The 22,193-nt window shown below is 43.4% G+C and overlaps 1 protein-coding gene across 1 annotated transcript in view; it reads left to right on the top strand.

The window, feature by feature from the left end:
* Nucleotides 1-22,193, top strand: part of unc5a (unc-5 netrin receptor A) — a gene marked incomplete at its 3' end in the record, with an annotated part of 180,109 nt that overhangs the window by 89,605 nt on the left and 68,311 nt on the right. The window contains exon 8 of the mRNA XM_038984141.1: nucleotides 17,356-17,589. Within this exon, the coding sequence (XP_038840069.1) occupies nucleotides 17,356-17,589 (234 nt within the window). The remainder of the gene's footprint in view (nucleotides 1-17,355; nucleotides 17,590-22,193) is intronic.

Here is a 22,193-nt window from a genome sequence, read left to right on the forward strand (position 1 = left end):
ATGTACAGCTGATCGTTAGATATGGGGTATGTGCTGCTGATCGTTAGATATGGGGTATGTGCTGCTGATCGTTAGATATGGGGTATGTGCTGCTGATCGTTAGATATGGGGTATGTGCTGCTGATCGTTAGATATGGGGTATGTGCTGCTGATCGTTAGATATGGGGTATGTGCTGCTGATCGTTAGATATGGGGTATGTGCTGCTGATCGTTAGATATGGGGTATGTGCTGCTCATCGTTAGATATGGGGTATGTGCTGCTGATCGTTAGATATGGGGTATGTGCTGCTGATCGTTAGATATGGGGTATGTGCAGCTGATCGTTAGATATGGGGTATGTGCTGCTGATCGTTAGATATGGGGTATGTGCTGCTGATCGTTAGATATGGGGTATGTGCTGCTGATCGTTAGATATGGGGTATGTGCTGCTGATCGTTAGATATGGGGTATGTGCTGCTCATCGTTAGATATGGGGTATGTGCTGCTGATCGTTAGATATGGGGTATGTGCTGCTGATCGTTAGATATGGGGTATGTGCAGCTGATCGTTAGATATGGGGTATGTGCTGCTGATCGTTAGATATGGGGTATGTGCTGCTGATCGTTAGACATGGGGTATGTGCTGCTGATCGTTAGATATGGGGTATGTGCTGCTGATCGTTAGATATGGGGTATGTGCTGCTGATCGTTAAATATGGGGTATGTACAGCTGATCGTTAGATATGGGGTATGTGCTGCTGATCGTTAGATATGGGGTATGTTCTGCTGATCGTTAGATATGGGGTATGTGCTGCTGATCGTTAGATATGGGGTATGTGCTGCTGATCGTTAGATATGGGGTATGTGCTGCTGATCGTTAGATATGGGGTATGTGCTGCTGATCGTTAGATATGGGGTATGTGCTGCTGATCGTTAGATATGGGGTATGTACAGCTGATCGTTAGATATGGGGTATGTACAGCTGATCGTTAGATATGGGGTATGTGCTGCTGATCGTTAGATATGGGGTATGTGCTGCTGATCGTTAGATATGGGGTATGTGCTGCTGATCGTTAGATATTGGGTATGTGCTGCTGATCGTTAGATATGGGGTATGTACAGCTGATCGTTAGATATGGGGTATGTGCTGCTGATCGTTAGATATGGGGTATGTGCTGCTGATCGTTAGATATGGGGTATGTACAGCTGATCGTTAGATATGGGGTATGTGCTGCTGATCGTTAGATATGGGGTATGTGCTGCTGATCGTTAGATATGGGGTATGTGCTGCTGATCGTTAGATATGGGGTATGTGCTGCTGATCGTTAGATATGGGGTATGTGCTGCTGATCGTTAGATATGGGGTATGTACAGCTGATCGTTAGATATGGGGTATGTACAGCTGATCGTTAGATATGGGGTATGTACAGCTGATCGTTAGATATGGGGTATGTGCTGCTGATCGTTAGATATGGGGTATGTGCTGCTGATCGTTAGATATGGGGTATGTGCTGCTGATCGTTAGATATGGGGTATGTGCTGCTGATCGTTAGATATGGGGTATGTGCTGCTGATCGTTAGATATGGGGTATGTGCTGCTGATCGTTAGATATGGGGTATGTGCTGCTGATCGTTAGATATGGGGTATGTGCTGCTGATCGTTAGATATGGGGTATGTGCTGCTGATCGTTAGATATGGGGTATGTACAGCTGATCGTTAGATATGGGGTATGTGCTGCTGATCGTTAGATATGGGGTATGTGCTGCTGATCGTTAGATATGGGGTATGTGCTGCTGATCGTTAGATATGGGGTATGTGCTGCTGAAATCAACAAATAGCAGGAAACGACGCCATCAAGCATGACCCTTTCTCAGTATGTGCATTTTCTAAAATCTAGTATGGTTTAAATGCCAGGATGTTGTACTCATCTCACCTCTTCATCTAGTAGAATTAGACTTTACCACAATGCATTTGGAAGAGGGGGGCTGAGAGTGAAGTAGTCATACTGTAGAACTCAACGAGGCTACTTCATTTGGAACATGCCGAATAGCGAAGCTTCTGCTGTGGTGATCTGCTGTGGTGATCTGCTGTGGTGTGATCTGCTGTGGTGATCTGCTGTGGTGTGATCTGCTGTGGTGATCTGCTGTGGTGATCTGCTGTGGTGATCTGCTGTGGTGATCGATCGTAGGCTAAGTCGTTTTTGTCGTTCTTAAAAATGATCACAAGTATTTCATCGTAATCATCTTTGAAATAAGTATTTCATTTGTATTTATTTTTTGCGGGAGGAATCTCTGTTTCTTGTTCTCGTGGCCTTCGTCAGAGCTTTGAAACTAAATACAACAAAACATCTTATGATTTGTGAATGGGTCGGCACCGAGGGGGACTCATTGATTTGTGAATGGGTCGGCACCGAGGGGGACTCATTGATTTGTGAATGGGTCGGCAGCGAGGGGGACTCATTGATTTGTGAATGGGTCGGCACCGAGGGGGACTCATTGATTTGTGAATGGGTCGGCACCGAGGGGGACTCATTGATTTGTGAATGGGTCGGCAGCGAGGGGGACTCATTGATTTGTGAATGGGTCGGCACCGAGGGGGACTCATTGATTTGTGAATGGGTCGGCACCGAGGGGGACTCAGGGACGTTAGCTTGTGTTATTGAGCTCATGCTAATCAAGCCTTTTGAACATATGGATTGGTTTAGTTCTGTAGACTAGTATACCTATTGAATTATTTAATTTATAGATCAAGCCTTTACTAGTCAATCTGATCTCGCTCTCAATGATCAGTGCTTTGGTTTATTATGTTACTGTCTAGCGGTTCTGAATATGTGATGCAGCCGACTGTCCACGTAGTTTTGCAATAGCCTTTTGATTTACCCCTTTGAACAGTTTAAGTGTGGTTACTAGGCTACACAGTATGTTGAAATTGAACCAATTTATCTGTTTCTGTCGTCAGTCCTTTTTTAAATAGGATAGATGGGCTATGTGGGCTACGGTATAGGTTGAATATGATAGTCTGCCTATAACCAGCCTGAGGAGGTCTATAACTCCATTAGGTTGAATGTGATAGTCTGTCTATAACCAGCCTGAGGTCTATAACTCCATTAGGTTGAATGTGATAGTCTGTCTATAACCAGCCTGAGGAGGTCTATAACTCCATTAGGTTGAATGTGATAGTCTGTCTATAACCAGCCTGAGGAGGCCTATAACTCCATTAGGTTGAATGTGATAGTCTGTCTATAACCAGCCTGAGGAGGTCTATAACTCCATTAGGTTGAATGTGATAGTCTGTCTATAACCAGCCTGAGGAGGCCTATAACTCCATTAGGTTGAATGTGATAGTCTGACTATAACCAGCCTGAGTATGTCTATAACCAGCCTGAGTATGTCTATAACCAGCCTGAGTATGTCTATAACCAGCCTGAGTATGTCTATAACCAGCCTGAGTATGTCTATAACTCCATTAGGTTGAATGTGATAGTCTGACTATAACCAGCCTGAGTATGTCTATAACCAGCCTGAGTATGTCTATAACCAGCCTGAGTATGTCTATATACAGTCTTGCAAAACTCTGCATGCAGTATTTCGATTGGATGTTTGTCCCATTTGGTACATTCATTTTTAGAGAGTGGACCCCATACTTCACTGCCATATAGAGCAATTGGTTCTATAACTGATTGGAACATTTTGAGCCAGATTCTATTTGGAATTTCGATTTTGATGTTCCTTTTAATGGCATAGAATGCTCTTCTTGCTTTGTCTCTCAGCTCATTCCCAGCCATGTGAAAGCTACCTGTGTTGCTGATATTTAGTCCTAGATATGTGTAGTTTTTGGTGTGTTCTAATAGAACAGTGTCCAAATAGAATTTATATTTGTCCGGACCTTTTTTGGAATATCATTATATTTGTTTTTTTAGGTTAACGGTCAGAGCCCAGGTCTGACAGAACCTGTGAAGACGATCTAGGTGCTGCTGTAACCCCTCTTTAGTGGGAGACAGCAGCACCAGGTCATCTGCGTACAGCAGACACTTGATTTCAGTGTTGTGTAGGGTGATACCAGGTGCTGCCGATTCTTCTAATGTTTTTGCCAATTCATTATTGTAGATGTTAAATAGTGTTGGACTTATTGGGCAGCCCTGTTTCACTCCCCACCCCTGAGAGAAGAAGTCTGTTTGCTTGTTGCCAATTTTAACCGCACATTTGATTTTAGTGTAAATTGATTTAATCAAATCATATGTTTTCCCTCCAATACCACTTTCTATTAGTTTATAAAAAAAGACCTTCGTGCCAAATTGAATCAAATGCTTTCTTGAAATCTACAAAACACGAGTAGATTTTGCCTTTGTTTTGGTTTACATGTTTATCAATTAGAGTGTGGAGGGTGTAAATGTGGTCTGTTGTACGATAATTTTTTAGAAATCCAATCTGGCTTCTACTCAGGACGTTGTGTTCGTCAAGGAAATGATGCAGTCTGCTATTTATAATACTGCAGAGAATTTTCCCCAAGTTGCTGTTAACGCAAATTCCTCTGTAATTATTTGGGTCAAATTTGTCTCCATTTTTATAGATTGGTGTGATCAATCCCTGGTTCCAAATATCGGGGGAAATACCTGCAGTGAGGATAATGTTGAAGAGTTTGAGTATAGCCAATTTGAATTTGTGGTCTGTATATTTGATAATTTAATTTAAAATACCATCAGCACCACAGGCCTTTTTGGGTTAGAGAGTGTATAGTTTTTCCAATAATTATTCGTCTGTAATTGGGGTATCCACAGGATTCTGATAGTCTTTGACTGCTAATTCAAGGATTTGTAATTTTTCTTGTATATCTTTTTGTTCTGGGCTCTTTGTTATATTGCTGTAGAGGTTTGCAAAGTGATTTCTCCACATATCCCCATTTTGGATAGCCACTTCCTCATGATGAGGTTTGTTTAATTTATTCCAATTCTCCCAGAAGTGGTTTGATTCTATGGATTCCTCAATTCCAACCAGCTGATTTCTAATGTGCTGTTCCTTTTTTGTTCTTAGGGTGCGTTTGTATTGCTTCAGTGTTTCCCCATATTGAAGGCGTATATTTTTGTTGTCTGGTTCTCTGTGTTTTTGATTAGATATATTTCTCAATGACTTTCTTAGATTTTTGCAATCATTATCAAACCATTTTTCATTATCTGTTATTTCTGGTTTGCTCTTATGCTTCTTTAAATTAGCCAAGGAGGCTCATTTGTCAAATATAAAGTTTATGTTCCAAACAGCCAAATTTACACCTTCATTGCTGAAGGAGAATGTTAAGGCTAAAAAGTTGTCCAGGAGAGATTGTATTTTTTGGCTACTAATTGCTTTTTGGTAGATGTCTGTACTGTTTGCACTCCATCTATAGGCCTGTTTAGTACCATGTAATTAAAAAAAAAATCTCTCTCTCTCTCTCTCTGTTTGTCTCTCTCTCTGTCTGTCTCTCTCTCTCTGTCTCTCTCTCTCTGTCTCTCTCTCTCTGTCTCTCTCTCTCTGTCTCTCTCTCTCTGTCTCTCTCTCTCTGTCTCTCTCTCTCTGTCTCTCTCTCTCTGTCTCTCTCTGTCTCTCTGTCTCTCTCTCTCTCTCTCTCTCTCTCTCTCTCTCTCTCTTTCTCTCTATCTTTCTCTCTCTCTCTTTCTTTCTCTCTCTCTCTCTCTCTCTGTCTCTCTCTGTCAATTTTCAATTTCAATTCAATTCAATTTGCTTTATTGGCATGACGTAACAATGTACATATTGCCAAAGCTTATTTTGGATATTTACAATATAAAAATGAGAATCAAAATTGTCAACGTGACAACAGTAACAACAATAACCAAGTGTCAAAATAACCATACATTCAACAATAACAATAAGCATACAGTAGAGGACATGTGCAGGTTGATTGGTCTGTCAGACACTGTCCCTCAACTTATGGCAGGCAGCAATGTAGTGCGCTGCCAACCCACAGCTCTCTGCCTCCTCCCCCAACAGGACGGGTAGCCTACTCTCATCAGAGAGGTCTTTGAAACCTTGAATAACGGTTTCAAATTTGGGGAAATGACACTCTCTAATTGTTTTATATTTTTTACATTTTGTTAGGAAATGCAGCTCCGTCTCAGGTTCTGCTGTTGTGCAGTGGTTGCACAGCCTTTCCTCTACAGGGAGCCAGGTTTTCCTGTGTCTACCCTTCTCAATGGCAAGGCTGTGCTCACTGAGGCTGTGCTGTGCTCACTGTCTCTCTCTTTCTCTCTCTGTCGCTCTCTTTCTCTCTCTCTCTCTTGGCTGCTTACTGTTTGTAGGGGTTATTGGCCTGGGGTTGGCTTGCAGGGCAGGGGATGGAGGTAGTTTTTTATTTCCGGGTGGCTGCAGCGACAGTTCGGAATGTCAGGAGGGAAGGTAGAGAAGGTGTTGGGGCGTAGGTCTTCTTTCATGTTCAATATTGGGCATAAATGATTTACCCCTCCATGTAGGTGGGCGATGGGATGTCAGAGCGATAGATTGGCCTGTCGAAGTATGAGGTTATAGCTGCACGTTTAATCATCAGCCCCTGGCTCAGATATAGCTGTCTCTCTATTTCTCTGGTTCTCTGTCTCTCTGTCTCTCTGTCTCTTTCTGTCTCTCTCTGTCTCTCTCTGTCTCTCTCTCTCTGTCTCTCTCTCTCTGTCTCTCTCTCTCTGTCTCTCTCTGTATGTCTCTCTCTGTCTCTCTGTCTATGTCTCTCTCTGTCTCTCTGTCTATGTCTCTCTCTGTCTCTCTCTGTCTCTCTCTCTCTCTCTCTGTCTCTCTCTGTCTCTCTGTCTCTCTCTCTCTGTCTTTCTCTGTCTCTCCCTCTCTGTCTCTCCCTCTCTGTCTCTCTCTGTCTCTCTCTCTCTCTGTCTCTCAATTCAATTCAATTCAATTCGCTTTATTTGCATGACGTAACAATGTACATATTGCCAAAGCTTATTTTGGATATTTACAATATAAAAATAAATCAAAATGAGAATCAAAATTGTCAACGGGACAACAGTAACGACAATAACCAAGGGTCAAAATAGCCATACATTCAACAATAACAATAAGCATACAGTAGAGGACATGTGCAGGTTGAGTGGTCTGTCAGACACTGTCCCTCAACTTATGGCAGGCAGCAAGACCGGTCACTAGAGCAATACTGTTAGAACAGAAGATGGACTGACAGGGAGGACCACTTATGGGGAAATACATGACTAGACATGCTAATAAACAGCCTAAACCTGTCAAATTTAGCCCATCACTGGTAGTATATATGACTGGGATGACCTGTAAAATATAGCTCATCACTGAGAGTATATATAACTGGGATGACCTGTAAAACATAGCCCATCACTGGGATGACCTGTAAAATATAGCTCATCACTGAGAGTATATATAACTGGGATGACCTGTAAAATATAGCTCATCACTGGGATGACCTGTAAAATATAGCTCATCACTGAGAGTATATATAACTGGGATGACCTGTAAAATATAGCTCATCACTGGGATGACCTGTAAAATATAGCTCATCACTGAGAGTATATATAACTGGGATGACCTGTAAAATATAGCTCATCACTGGGATGACCTGTAAAATATAGCCCATCACTGAGAGTATATATAACTGGGATGACCTGTAAAATATAGCTCATCACTGGGATGACCTGTAAAATATAGCCCATCACTGAGAGTATATATGACTGGGAGGACCTGTAAAATATAGCTCATCACTGAGAGTATATATGACTGGGAGGACCTGTAAAATATAGCCCATCACTGGGATGACCTGTAAAATATAACTCATCACTGAGAGTATATATAACTGGGATGACCTGTAAAATATAGCCCATCACTGGTAGTATATATGACTGGGATGACCTGTAAAATATAGCTCATCACTGGTAGTATATATGACTGGGATGACCTGTAAAATATAGCTCATCACTGGTAGTATATATGACTGGGATGACCTGTAAAATATAGCTCATCACTGGGATGACCTGTAAAATGTAGCTCATCACTGAGAGTATATATGACTGGGATGACCTGTAAAATATAGCTCATCACTGAGAGTATATATGACTGGGAGGACCTGTAAAATATAGACCATCACTGAGAGTATATATGACTGGGATGACCTGTAAAATATAGCTCATCACTGAGAGTATATATGACTGGGAGGACCTGTACATTTTAGCTCATCACTGAGAGTATATATGACTGGGAGGACCTGTACATTTTAGCTCATCACTGAGAGTATATATATAAATAACTACTATCGATATTGATGCTGCACTAAATGATGAACGTCTTCATAGAGACTGATATACTATCGAATCACCATAATTACACCATCTCCTATTTATGATTAGAAAACATTGCTACTCACTCCTGTATATTGATACATTGCCTGCATGCTAGCCTATAGCGTAGGCTAGTTCCTTCTTGTATGACGGGGAATGATTCCCCAATGCAGGGGTATGTGTTCACGGAGCACGCCCAATCTGCCTGAAAGATGGTATTAGGAACAAACGAGATGATAGCTAAATGGATATATGATAGCTAAGTCTACTTAGCTAGCTAGTTTGTAGCCGCTGTTGACTGGCAACAGTAGAGCAGCGAGATGGTTGATCCTCACTATCAGTGTCGACCCAGCGGCAGCCAAACATTGCAACATGAGCGTATTGAAAGATGCAGGGGAGGTTCAAGCACAGCTAGAGAGCATTCACTAAGAATATATTACATAACAACACAGCAGCGTAGAGAGAGAGACATTTAGTGACACAGCAGCGTCGATGCAGAACAAGAAGCCAGTGTACAGTAGCAGTAGTAGCGAACAGAGGCACGATGACAGAACATACCTGTAAACTGATGCAGCCCCCAGCATGCTTGAAAATATGGAGAGTGGTACTCAGTAATGTGTTGTATTGGATTTACCTCAAACATAACACTTTGTTTTCAGGACAAAAAAAGTTAATTGCTTTGCCACATATTTGCAAGCATGTTTTGGAATATTTCTATTTGGTACAGGCTTCCTGCTTTTCTCCTTATTTTCAAGCATAGTGGTGGCTGCATCATGTTATGGGTATGCTTGTAAGTGTCAAAGACTGGGGAGTTTCTCCAGGATATATAAGAAACGGAATGGTTCAGTCTGCTTTCCATCAGACACTGGGAGATGAATTCCCCTTTCAGCAGGACAATAACCTAAAACACAAGGCCAAATATACACTGGAGATGCTTACCAAGAAGACAGTGAATGTTCCTGAGTGGCGGAGTTACAGTTTTGACTTACTTGAAAATCTATGGTAAGACCTAAAAATGGTGGTCTAGCAATGATCAATAACCAACTTGACAAAGCGCAAAGAATATTGAAAATAATAATGGGCAACTTTTGCACAATCCAGGTGGAAAGCTCTGAGAGACTTACACAGAAATCACTGCCAAAGGTGCTTCTACAAAGTATTGACTCAGGGGTGTAAATTAGACATTTCTAAAATCATGTTTTCACTTTGTCATTATGGGGTATTGTTTGTAGATGGGTGAAAAAAAATTCAGTCTGTAACAGAACAAAATGTGGAATACGTCAAGGGGTATGAACACTTTCTGATGGCTACCTCAATTACCTCATAACCCAGCACATTGACTCAGTACTGGTTTTCCCTGTATATAACCATGTTAATACCTGATCATCCCTGTATTTAACCATGGTATTACCTGGTACTCCCTTTATATAACCATGTTAATACCTGATCATCCCTGTATTTAACCATGGTATTACCTGGTACTCCCTTTATATAACCATGTTATTACCTGGTACTTCCTGTATATAGCCATGGTATTACCTGGTACTCCCTTTATATAACCATGTTATTACCTGGTACTCCCTGTATTTAACCATGTTATTACCTGGTACTCCCTGTATATAGCCATGTTATTACCTGGTACTCCCTGTATATAACCATGTTATTACCTGGTACTCCCTGTATATAGCCATGTTATTACCTGGAACTCCCTGTATACAGCCATATTATTACCTGGTACTCCCTGTATATAGCTATGTTATTACCTGGTACTCCCTGTATATAGCCATGTTATTACCTGGTACTCCCTGTATATAGCCATGTTATTACCTGGTACTCCCTGTATATAGCCATGTTATTACCTGGTACTTCCTGTATATAGCCATGTTATTACATGGTACTTCCTGTATATAGCCATGTTATTACCTGGTACTTCCTGTATATAGCCATGGTATTACCTGGTACTTCCTGTATATAGCCATGGTATTTTTACCATGGCTATATATGTGATGGCCGAATGGTAAAGAACATCTAGCCACTCGAGAGCACCCTTACCTGCCGATCTATAAATTACATCTCCATAATCTATCATGGGTAGGATGGTAATCTGAATCAGGGTTAGTTTGGCAGCTGGGGTGAAAGAGGAGTGATTACGATAGAGGAAACCAAGTCTAGATTTAACTTTATCCTGCAGCTTTGATATGTGCTGAGAGAAGGACAGTGTACCATCTAGTGTATCGTCTACCCATACTCCCAAGTACTTGTATGAGGTGACTAGCTCAAGCTCTTAATCCTCAGAGGTAGTAATCACAATCTGCGGGGAGAGGGGCTTCTTTATTTTTGACATTTTTTTTAAGGGGTGGATCAGCTTTATTATTGCGGACAGATTGTTGCTTCCATGCACCAAAAACTCAGGGAAACACTGGATAATATGGAGGAAAAGGAAATCCTCAGAAAATTCAGCAGCGAATATGCCTCTCCATTGGTTCTGGTATGGAAAAAGAATGGGGACTTTTGTTTATGTACTGACTTTAGGTGGTTAAACGCCCGCACAGTAAAGGATGCTCATCCATGTAATTGTCTGCGTCATTTCCAATCCCCCATATATTTTGGGGGTAAATTTATATATATCCATACATACATAAACATTCATTAAAAAAAATGTTTTACCTTTTATTTAACTAGACAAGTCAGTTTAGAACAAATTCTTATTTACAATGACGGCCTAGGAACAGTGGGTTAAGGGGCAGGGCAGAACGACAGACTTTTACCTTGTCAGCTCTGGGATTCGATCTAGCAACCTTTCAGTTACTAGTCCAATGCTCTAACCACTAGGCTACCTGCCACCCCAATATACATACATAAACATGTATATATATATATATATATATATACAGTTGAAGTCGGAAGTTTACATTCACCTTAGCCAAATACATTTAAACTCAGTTTTTCACAATTTCTGACATTTAATCCTAGTAAAAATTCCCTGTCTTAGGTCAGTTAGGATCACCACTTTATTTTAAGAATGTGAAATGTCAGAATAATAGTAGAGAGAATTATTTATTTCAGCTTTTATTTCTTTCATCACATTCCCAGTGGGCCAGAAGTTTACATACACTCAATTAGTATTTGGTAGCATTGCCTTTAAATTGTTTAACTTGGGTCAAATGTTTCGGGTAGCCTTCCACAAGCTTCCCACAATAAGCTGGGTGAATTTTGGCCCATTCCTCCTGACAGAGCTGTTGTAACTGAGTCAGGTTTGTAGGCCTCCTTGCTCGCACACGCTTTTTCAGTTCTGGCCACAAATGTTCTATAGGATTGAGGTCAGGGCTTTGTGATGGCCACTCCAATACCTTGACTTTGTTGTCCTTTAAGCCATTTTGCCACAACTTTGAAAGTACGCTTGGGGTCATTGTCCATTTGGAAGACCCATGATGCCATCTATTCTGTGAAGTGCACCAGTCCCTCCTGCAGCAAAGCACCCCCATAACATGATTCTGCCACCCCCGTGCTTCACGGTTGGGATGGTGTTCTCCTCCACCGGCTTGCAAGCCTCCATACATAAGGCACAGTCAACTTAGTGTATGTAAACTTCTGACCCACTGGAATTGTGAAACAGTGAATTATAAGTTAAATAATCTGTCTGTTAACAATTGTTGGAAAATGACTTGTGTCATACACAAAGTAGATGTCCTAACCGACTTGCCGAAACTATAGATTGTTATTAACAAGAAATGTGGAGTGGTTGAAAAACGAGGGAGAAGCATCGGGGCTAGTCGCATTGGAAGGGGTGGGAGATGAAGAAATGTTGGACGGGCAAGGAGGCATGACTGAGTCAATGACCATATTAGAGCCACATATTTCCCTCAGTTTACACAGGTCCACAAAGAATTTCAAAACAAACTCAATTTTGATAAACTCCCAAATCTATTTGGTGAAATTCCACATGTTATTTTTTCTTTTTTTATTTGACCTTTATTTAACTTCTCTAGGGTAGGGGGCAGCATTTGGAATTTTGGATGAAATGCATGCCCAAATTAAACTGCCTGCTTCTCGGGCCCAGAATATATGATATGCATATAACTGGTAGATTTGGATAGAAAACACTCTAAAGTTTCCAAAACTGTTAAAATAGAGTATGTGAGTATAACAGAACTGATTTAGCAGGCTAATCTTTAAACCTATGTAAAATATGTTTCGTTTTCTTTATTTTTATAATGAGTATTTCAATTTGGCGCCCAGCAGTTTCACTGGCTGTTGAAGAGGTGGGACGCTAACGTACCCAAGAGAGGTTTTAACTAGGCAAGTCAGTTAAGAACAAATTCATATTTACAATGACGGCCTACTCCCCCGGCCAAACCTGGGCCAATTGTGTGCCGTCCTATGGGACTCCCAATCACGGCCGGATGTGATACATCCTGGAATCAAACCAGGGACTGTAGTGACTGTAGTGACGCCTCTTGCACTGAGATGCAGTGCCTTAGACCTCTACGCCACTCGGGAGCCCACAGTATGCCATCACAGCAGCAATATTTGTGACCTGTTGCCACAAGAAGGGCAACCAATAAAGAACAAAAACCATTGTAAATACAACCCATATTTATGTTTATTTATTTTCCCTTTTTTTCCCTTTTTTTACAAATAATATCTAATTTGAAATGCCTTTATTCTTTTCGAGAGAGAGAGAGAGAGAGGCCTAAACATCAGCTCCACAGGTAACTTCCACAAAACTGTGAATGATCTCAGAGACAAGGCAAGAAGGGCCTTGTATGCCATCGAAAGGAACATAACATTTAAATTGAGAGGCGGGAGAGAGAGGAGAGAGAGAGAGGCAGAAAAGGGAAGTAGAGGCTAAGAGAGAAGAAGTTAGTGTCAGAAAGATGTGGATATTAAACGGTTTCTCTCTCCTCTGCTCTCCAGTCAGAGAAACATAGAAATGATTAGAGAGTGAGACTCTATTGTGGTTACATAGGAAATGAACTGTGTCCGTTCTAATTGTATTGATGCAGATAGTGTGGTATCAATCCCATGGGACTCGAACAGGGGATTGCTGTGGTGGAAAGTTTAGTCTCATGTTCATGACGTTTTTTAATTTATTTTTAATTTGTAAAGTGTGTTGAAACATTGTATTAATAAACTTTAAATAAATTGTGATTTTATATAAATCTGTACAGGGACCATTTTGTCTGTAGCCAGGTGGGTTGAAGCTAAAGGCCCGCTTGTGAATGTTTTGCGTCTATCGAAGTTCATTCATTAGGTATTAGGTAATTTATTGATTTATTCAGGCTTTATATGCGGTTATCTGATAGATTAAATGATCAAAGCCTTTTCATTATCTTCAAATGCTACGAAATTAGCAACTATCAAATAAAAGAAACAGGGCATTAAAAATAACTCTTTTAGGATTTAGCGTCTAAGAAGTTTTGTGTCCATCAAAGCTTATTTTTTAGGTTTAGGTAATTTATTGATATAATCATCCCACTGATAACATGATCAACAGGCAGCTTCTATCTTGTATTTATCCAATGCAGCCTACCAGTTAAAAACAATAGCAAGTAGCAAAGTCAAGAAGCACTCCTAAAGCCTTAGTGTGTCATCTAGGTCTGTTGAGCTGCTGGTAATTGTACTGGCAGGTAGAGCTGATGGTAATTGTTCTGGCAGGTAGAGCTGATGGTAATTGTTCTGGCAGGTAGAGCTGTTGGTAATTGTACTGTTCTGGCAGGTAGAGCTGATGGTAATTGTTCTGGCAGGTAGAGCTGTTGGTAATTGTTCTGGCAGGTAGAGCTGTTGGTAATTGTTCTGGCAGGTAGAGCTGATGGTAATTGTACTGTTCTGGCAGGTAGAGCTGATGGTAATTGTACTGGCAGGTAGAGCTGATGGTAATTGTTCTGGCAGATAGAGCTGTTGGTAATTATTCTGGCAGGTAGAGCTGTTGGTAATTGTTCTGGCAGGTAGAGCTGTTGGTAATTGTACTGTTCTGGCAGGTAGAGCTGTTGGTAATTGTTCTTGCAGGTAGAGCTGTTGGTAATTGTTCTGGCAGGTAGAGCTGATGGTAATTGTTCTGGCAGGTAGAGCTGTTGGTAATTGTTCTGGCAGGTAGAGCTGTTGGTAATTGTACTGTTCTGGCAGGTAGAGCTGTTGGTAATTGTTCTGGCAGGTAGAGCTGATTGTAATTGTTCTGGCAGGTAGAGCTGTTGGTAATTATTCTGGCAGGTAGAGCTATTGGTAAATGTTCTGGCAGGTAGAGCTGATGGTAATTGTTCTGGCAGATAGAGCTGATGGTAATTGTACTGTTCTGGCAGGTAGAGCTGTTGGTAATTGTTCTGGCAGGTAGAGCTGATGGTAATTGTACTGTTCTGGCAGGTAGAGCTGTTGGTAATTGTTCTGGCAGGTAGAGCTGATGGTAATTGTTCTGGCAGGTAGAGCTGTTGGTAATTGTTCTGGCAGGTAGAGCTGATGGTAATTGTGTTGTTCTGGCAGCCAGCTCTCTTCACACTTCTCTTCCTCTCTCACTCTCTCTTTACCTTTCAGAACTCATTCCTCTGGCTGAGGAGTCCAATATTCTTTGGATGTTACATCTCTCCTCTCTCTCCGTTCTCTCTCCGTTCTCTCTCTGTTCTCTCTATGTTCTCTCTCCGTTCTCCCTCCTTTCTCTCTCTGTTCTCTCTCCGTTCTCCCTCCTTTCTCTCTCTGTTCTCTCTCCGTTCTCCCTCCTTTCTCTCTCTGTTCTCTATCATTTCTCTTTCTGTTCTCCCTCATTTCTCTCTCTTCTTTCTCTCTCTGTTCTCTCTGTTCTGTCTGTTCTCTATCATTTCTCGTTCCGTTCTCTCTCTCCGTTCACTCTCTCCGTTCTCTCTCTTTCTCTCCAGAAGCAGTGTTGTTGCCAGGAAACTAGAGGAGTCTTCTTCCATGTCAATTGATTGCCTAGATCCGAACTACATAGTTGATTATTAATGTTCTATAGGTCACTGTCCTCACATACTGTATATACACCGCCTGACCCCATAACCACACACCCTCTCCCTGATCCCATGACCCAATAACCACACACACATCCTCTGTCTGACCCCATAACCACACACACACCCTCCGCAAGACCCCATAACCACACACACACCCTCTGTCTGACCCCATAACCACACACACCCTCCGTCTGACCCCATAACCACACACACACCCTCTGTCTGACCCCATAACCACACACACACCCTCTGTCTGACCCCATAACCAGACACACCCTCCGTCTGACCCCATAACCACACACATACCCTCTGTCTGACCCCATAACCACACACACACCCTCTGCAAGACCCCATAACCAGACACACACCCTCTGTCTGACCCCATAACCACACACACACCCTCTGTCTGACCCCATAACCAGACACACCCTCCGTCTGACCCCATAACCACACACACCCTCCGTCTGACCCCATAACCACACACACACACCCTCTGTCTGACCCCATAACCACACACACACCCTCTGTCTGACCCCATAACCACACACACACCCTCTGTCTGAACCCATAACCACACACACCCTCCGTCTGACCCCATAACCACACACACCCTCCGTCTGACTCCATAACCACACACACACCCTCCGTCTGACCCCATAACCAGACACACACCCTCCGTCTGACCCCATAACCAGACACACACCCTCCGTCTGACTCCATAACCACACACACACCCTCTGTCTGACCCCATAACCACACACACACCCTCTGTCTGACTCCATAACCACACACAGACCCTCTGTCTGACCCCATAACCAGACACACGCCCTCTGTCTGACCCCATAACCACACACACACCCTCTGTCTGACCCCATAACCAGACACACATCCTCTGTCTGACCCCATAACCACACACACACCATCCGTCTGACCCCATAACCAGACACACACCCTCTGTCTGACCCCATAACCAGACACACACCCTCTGTCTGACCCCATAACCAGACACACACCCTCTGTCTGACCCCATAACCACACACACACCCTCTGTCTGACCCCATAACCACACACACACCCTCTGTCTGACCCCATAACCACACACACACCCTCTGTCTGACCCCATAACCACACACACACCCTCTGTCTGACCCCATAACCACACACACACCCTCTGTCTGACCCCATAACCACACACACACCCTCTGTCTGACCCCATAACCACACACACGCCCTCTGTCTGACCCCATAACCACACACACACCCTCTGTCTGACCCCATAACCACACACACACCCTCTGTCTGACCCCATAACCACACACACACCCTCTGTCTGACCCCATAACCACACACACACCCTCTGTCTGACCCCATAACCACACACACACCCTCTGTCTGACCCCATAACCACACACACACCCTCTGTCTGACCCCATAACCACACACACACCCTCTGTCTGACCCCATAACCACACACACACCCTCTGTCTGACCCCATAACCACACACACACCCTCTGTCTGACCCCATAACCACACACACACCCTCTGTCTGACCCCATAACCACACACACACCCTCTGTCTGACCCCATAACCACACACACACCCTCTGTCTGACCCCATAACCACACACACACCCTCTGTCTGACCCCATAACCAGACACACACCCTCTGTCTGACCCCATAACCAGACACACACCCTCTGTCTGACCCCATAACCACACACACACCCTCTGTCTGACCCCATAACCACACACACACCCTCTGTCTGACCCCATAACCACACACACACCCTCTGTCTGACCCCATAACCAGACACACACCCTCTGTCTGACCCCATAACCACACACACACCCTCTGTCTGACCCCATAACCACACACACACCCTCTCCCTGCCCCCAAAACCACACTTTTGCCTGTCTATCCCCAGGATGGGCTCCAGATGCGTGAAGCACTCAGAGCCGTACTGCTGTCTCAAACACACACACACACACACACACACACACACACACACACACACACACACACACACACACACACACACACACACACACACACACACACACACACACACACACACACCCACACACACCCTGCCCCTAACCCCACACCTCTCTCTCTCTATCCCCAGGACGTCTTAATGATGGGAGAGGAGTTGATCTCAGAGCCGTATTACTGTCAGTTGGAGGCAGAGACGTGCAGAGTGTTCTCGGAGCAGTTGGGTCGTTTCTCTCTGGTGGGAGAATCTCTAAACATGGCCGCAGCTAAGCGTCTCCGCCTGGTGCTCTTCTCTGACGCATACTGCTCTACCCTGGAGTATAACATCAGAGTCTACTGCATGGATGATACACAAGATGTCTTCAAGGTAAGGAACCTAGATTCACACACACCTTTAGATCCCCACAGAGGTGCTGTTTCATCCACAGAGGTGCTGTTTCATCCACAGAGGTGCTGTTTCATCCAAAGAGGTGCTGTTTCATCCACAAACCTTTATATCCCCACAGAGGTGATGTTTCATCCACAGAGGTGCTGTTTCATCCACACACCTTTAGATCCCCACAGAGGTGATGTTTCATCCACAGAGGTGCTGTTTCATCCACACACCTTTAGAACCAGACATAGGTTATGTTTCATCCACAGAGGTGATGTTTCATTCACAGAGGTGATGTTTCATCCACAGAGGTGCTGTTTCATCCACACACCTTTAGATACCCACAGAGGTGATGTTTCATCCACAGAGGTGATGTTTCATCCACAGAGGTGCTGTTTCATCCACATAGGTGCTGTTTCATCCACAGAGGTGATGTTTCATCCACACACCTTTAGATCCCCACAGAGGTGATGTTTCATCCACAGAGGTGATGTTTCATCCACAGAAGTGCTGTTTCATCCACAGAGGTGCTGTTTCATCCACATAGGTGCTGTTTCATCCACAGAGGTGCTGTTTCATCCTGTCTATTAAAGGCACTGGATATGCTGTAAGGCTGATTAGACATCCTGACGGAAATGTGCCTCCCGCACGCTTGAATGATCTAGTGTGTGTGTGTGTGTGTGTGTGTGTGTGTGTGTGTGTGTGTGTGTGTGTGTGTGTGTGTGTGTGTGTGTGTGTGTCTGTCTGTTTGTGTGTGTCTGTGTGCTTGTCTGTGTGTGTGTCTGTGTGCGCCCAACTTAAATTACCACCCCCCCCCCCCATGGGCCCTTGTCAAAAGCAGTGCACTATATATGAAAAGGGGTGGCGTTTGGGATGAGCCAATGAGTGTTCTGAGTGGTTCATGTATCTGCTAAATGAATGTCTCTCTTTGTAACGAATGATAGAGCTGTGTGATGTCTGGATTACCAAACAACAGGACCACGTTTTAAATCACCCTGTAAAAACTACAACTCCCTAGATAGGCTGTGGCTTACCACAGCAATGATAGAATGAGAGAGACATGGAGAGGCTAGTGCACTTTGGGGCCAGGGGGAGAGGGGGCCAGGGGGAGAGGGGGCCAGGGAGAGAGGGGGAGAGTGGGCAAGGGGGAGAGAGGGAGAGTGGGCCAGGGGGAGAGGGGGAGAGTGGGCAAGGGGGAGAGGGGGAGAGTGGGCCAGGGGGAGAGGGGGCCAGGGGGAGAGGGGGAGAGGGGGCCAGGGGGAGAGTGGGCCAGGGGGAGAGGGGGAGAGTGGGCCAGGGGGAGAGGGTCTCCAATTACATAGAATGAACTACAGGACAAAATACAAGCCCTCCAACACCTGTGGGGTTGATGGTGTCCTAAATTAAATTATAAAATATACATACCACACATTCCAATTGGCTACACTTAAACTCTTTAACATCATCCTCAGCTCTGGCATCTTCCCCAATATTTGGAACCAAGGACTGATCACCCCAATCCACAAAAGTGGAGACAAATTTGACCCCAATAACTACCCTGGGATATGCGTCAACAGCAACCTTGGGAAAATCCTCTGCATTATCATTAACAGCAGACTCGTACATTTCCTCAATGAAAACAATGTACTGAGCAAATGTCAAATAGGCTTTTTACCAAAATACTGTACGACAGACCACGTATTCACCCTGCACACCCTAATTGACAAAGAAACAAACCAAAACAAAGGCAAAGTTTTCTCATGCTTTGTTGATTTCAAAAAAGCTTTTGACTCAATTTGACATGACGGTTTGCCATATTGGAAAGTGGTGTTTGGGGAAAAACGTATGACATTATAAAATCCATGTACACAGACAACAAGTGTGTGGTTAAAACAGGCCCGTGGTTTGAGACAGGGATGCAGCTTGAGCCCCACCCTCTTCAACATATATATCAACTAATTGGCGAAGCCACTACAGTCTGCAGCACCGGGCCTCACCCTACTAGAATCTGAAGTCAAATGTCTACCACAAATACAAAGAGCACACAAAAAACTATACGTACCTCGGCCTAAACATCAGCGGGTAACTTCCACAGAGCTGTGAATGATCTGAGAGACCAGGCAACGTCGTCAAAAGGAAAATAACATTTGACAATACCGATTAGGATCTGGCAAAAAATACTTGAATCAATTATAGAACCCATTGCCCTTCATAGTTTTGAGGTCTGGGGTCCGCTCACCAACCAAGAATTCACAAAATGAGACAAACACCAAATCCATAACAAAACCACCACCTACAGAGAAATGATCCAGGAGAAGAGTCCACTAAGAAAGCTGGTCCTGGGGGTCTGTTCAGAAACACAAACAGACCCCACAGAGCCTCAGGACTGCAACATAATTAGACTCAACAAAACAAAAAGATAATTACTTGACACATTGGACAGAATCAACAAAAAGACTGAGCAAACTAGAATGCTATTTGGCCCTAAACGGAGAGTACACAGTGGCAGAATAATTGACCACTGGGACTGAACCAAACTTAAGGAAAGCTTTGACTATATACAGTGAGCATAGCCTTGCTATTGAGAAAGGCCGCCGTAGTCAGACCTGGCTCTCAAGAGAAGAGACACACTGCCCACAAAATGAGGTGGAAACCGAGCTGCACTTCCTAACCTTCTGCCAAATGTATGACCATATTAGAGACACATATTTCCCTCAGATTACACAGACACACAAATCATTTGAAAACAAAACCAATTTTGATAAACTCCCATATCTACTGGGTGAAATTCCACAGTGTGCCATCACAGCAGCAAGATTTGTGACCTGCTGCCACAAGAAAAGGGCAACCAGTGAAGAACATAGCCCTTCTTACATCAGCTGATATCTCAAAGTGCTCTACAGAAACCCAGCCTAAAACCCCAAACAGCAAGCAATGCAGGTGTAGAAGCACGGTGGCTAGGAAAAACTCCCTAGAAAGGCCAAAACCTAGGAAGAAACCTAGAGAGGAACCAGGCTGTGAGGGGTGGCCAGTCCGCTTCTCGCTGTGCCGGGTGGAGATTATAACAGAACATGGCCAAGATGTTCAAATTTTCATAAATGACCAACATGGTCAAATAATAATAATCACAGTAGTTGTCGAGGGTGCAGCAAGTCAGCACCTCAGGAGTAAATGTCAGTTGACTTTTCATAGCCGATCATTCAGAGTATCTCTACCGCTCCTGCTGTCTCTAGAGAGTTGAAAACAGCAGGTCTGGGACAGGTAGCACGTCCGGTGAACAGGTCACGGTTCCATAGCCACAGGTACTTGAACTATTTGCACATAATATGACATTTGAAATGTCTTGTGGAACTTTTGTGAGTGTAATGTTTACTGTTACTTTTTATTGTTTATTTCGCTTTTGTTTATTGTCTATTTCACTTGCTTTGGCAATGTTAACATATATTTCCCTTGCCAATAAAGCCCCTTAAATTGAAATTGAATTGAGAGAGGAGAGGAGAAAAGAGTAGGGGGATGGGGGGGGTGAGTGGAGGGGAGAGTAGGGGAAAGCAGGAAAAGAGGGGAGAAGAGGGGACAGAGGAGAGTGGGAAAGAAAGGAGAATGAGGGGATGAGAGGAGAGGAGAGGAGAGGAGAGGAGAGGAGAGGAGAGGAGAGGAGAGGAGAGGAGAGGAGAGGAGAGGAGAGGAGAGGAGAGGAGAGTGGGAAAGAAAGGAGAATGAGAGGAGAGGACATGTGAGACAAAACCAGTATCATACCGGATATGGGCAATTTTCTGGATACAATTATGATCAGAGTATTATTTATAATTAGAAACACTAATTTTCGGGAGCCAGCGTGTATCTTTTTCAAGTCAGTCAGTCATGTGAGGTTCTATCTATGTACATATTATCATTCACCCCTTTAGATTTGTGTGTATTCGGAAGTTATTGGGAAAATTGTTAGATTACTTTGTTAGATATTACTGCACTGTCGGAACTAGAAGCACAAGCATTTCGCTACACTCGCAATAACATCTGCTAACCATGTGACCAATAACATCTGCTAACCATGTGTATGTGACCAATAACATCTGCTAACCATGTGTATGTGACCAATACATGCCATGTGTATGTGACCAATAACATCTGCTAACCATGTGTATGTGACCAATAACATCTGCTAACCATGTGTATGTGACCAATAACATCTGCTAACCATGTGTATGTGACCAATAACATCTGCTAACCATGTGACCAATAACATCTGCTAACCATGTGACCAATAACATCTGCTAACCATGTGTATGTGACCAATAACATCTGCTAACCATGTGTATGTGACCAATAACATCTGCTAACCATGTGACCAATAACATCTGCTAACCATGTGACCAATAACATCTGCTAACCATGTGTATGTGACCAATAACATTTGATTTGAGACGTGGTCTAAATAACTCGATTGGCTAGTTTGCCTGTACTGGAAAGAAAAGGTTGGGCTTTTATATTGATCCTCCTATCTCTGATTGGATAGAGTGAAGCTGTATATCTCTGGGCACTCAGCTTCATCATTTCACCCGATCAGTTTCCCTCGCATGTTTTCAGTCTGATCATTTAGATTTCTGCCACCTGCTACTGTG

Source organism: Salvelinus namaycush, unplaced genomic scaffold (assembly GCF_016432855.1).
Source record: "Salvelinus namaycush isolate Seneca unplaced genomic scaffold, SaNama_1.0 Scaffold216, whole genome shotgun sequence".
NCBI classification, from domain to species: Eukaryota; Metazoa; Chordata; class Actinopteri; order Salmoniformes; family Salmonidae; genus Salvelinus; species Salvelinus namaycush.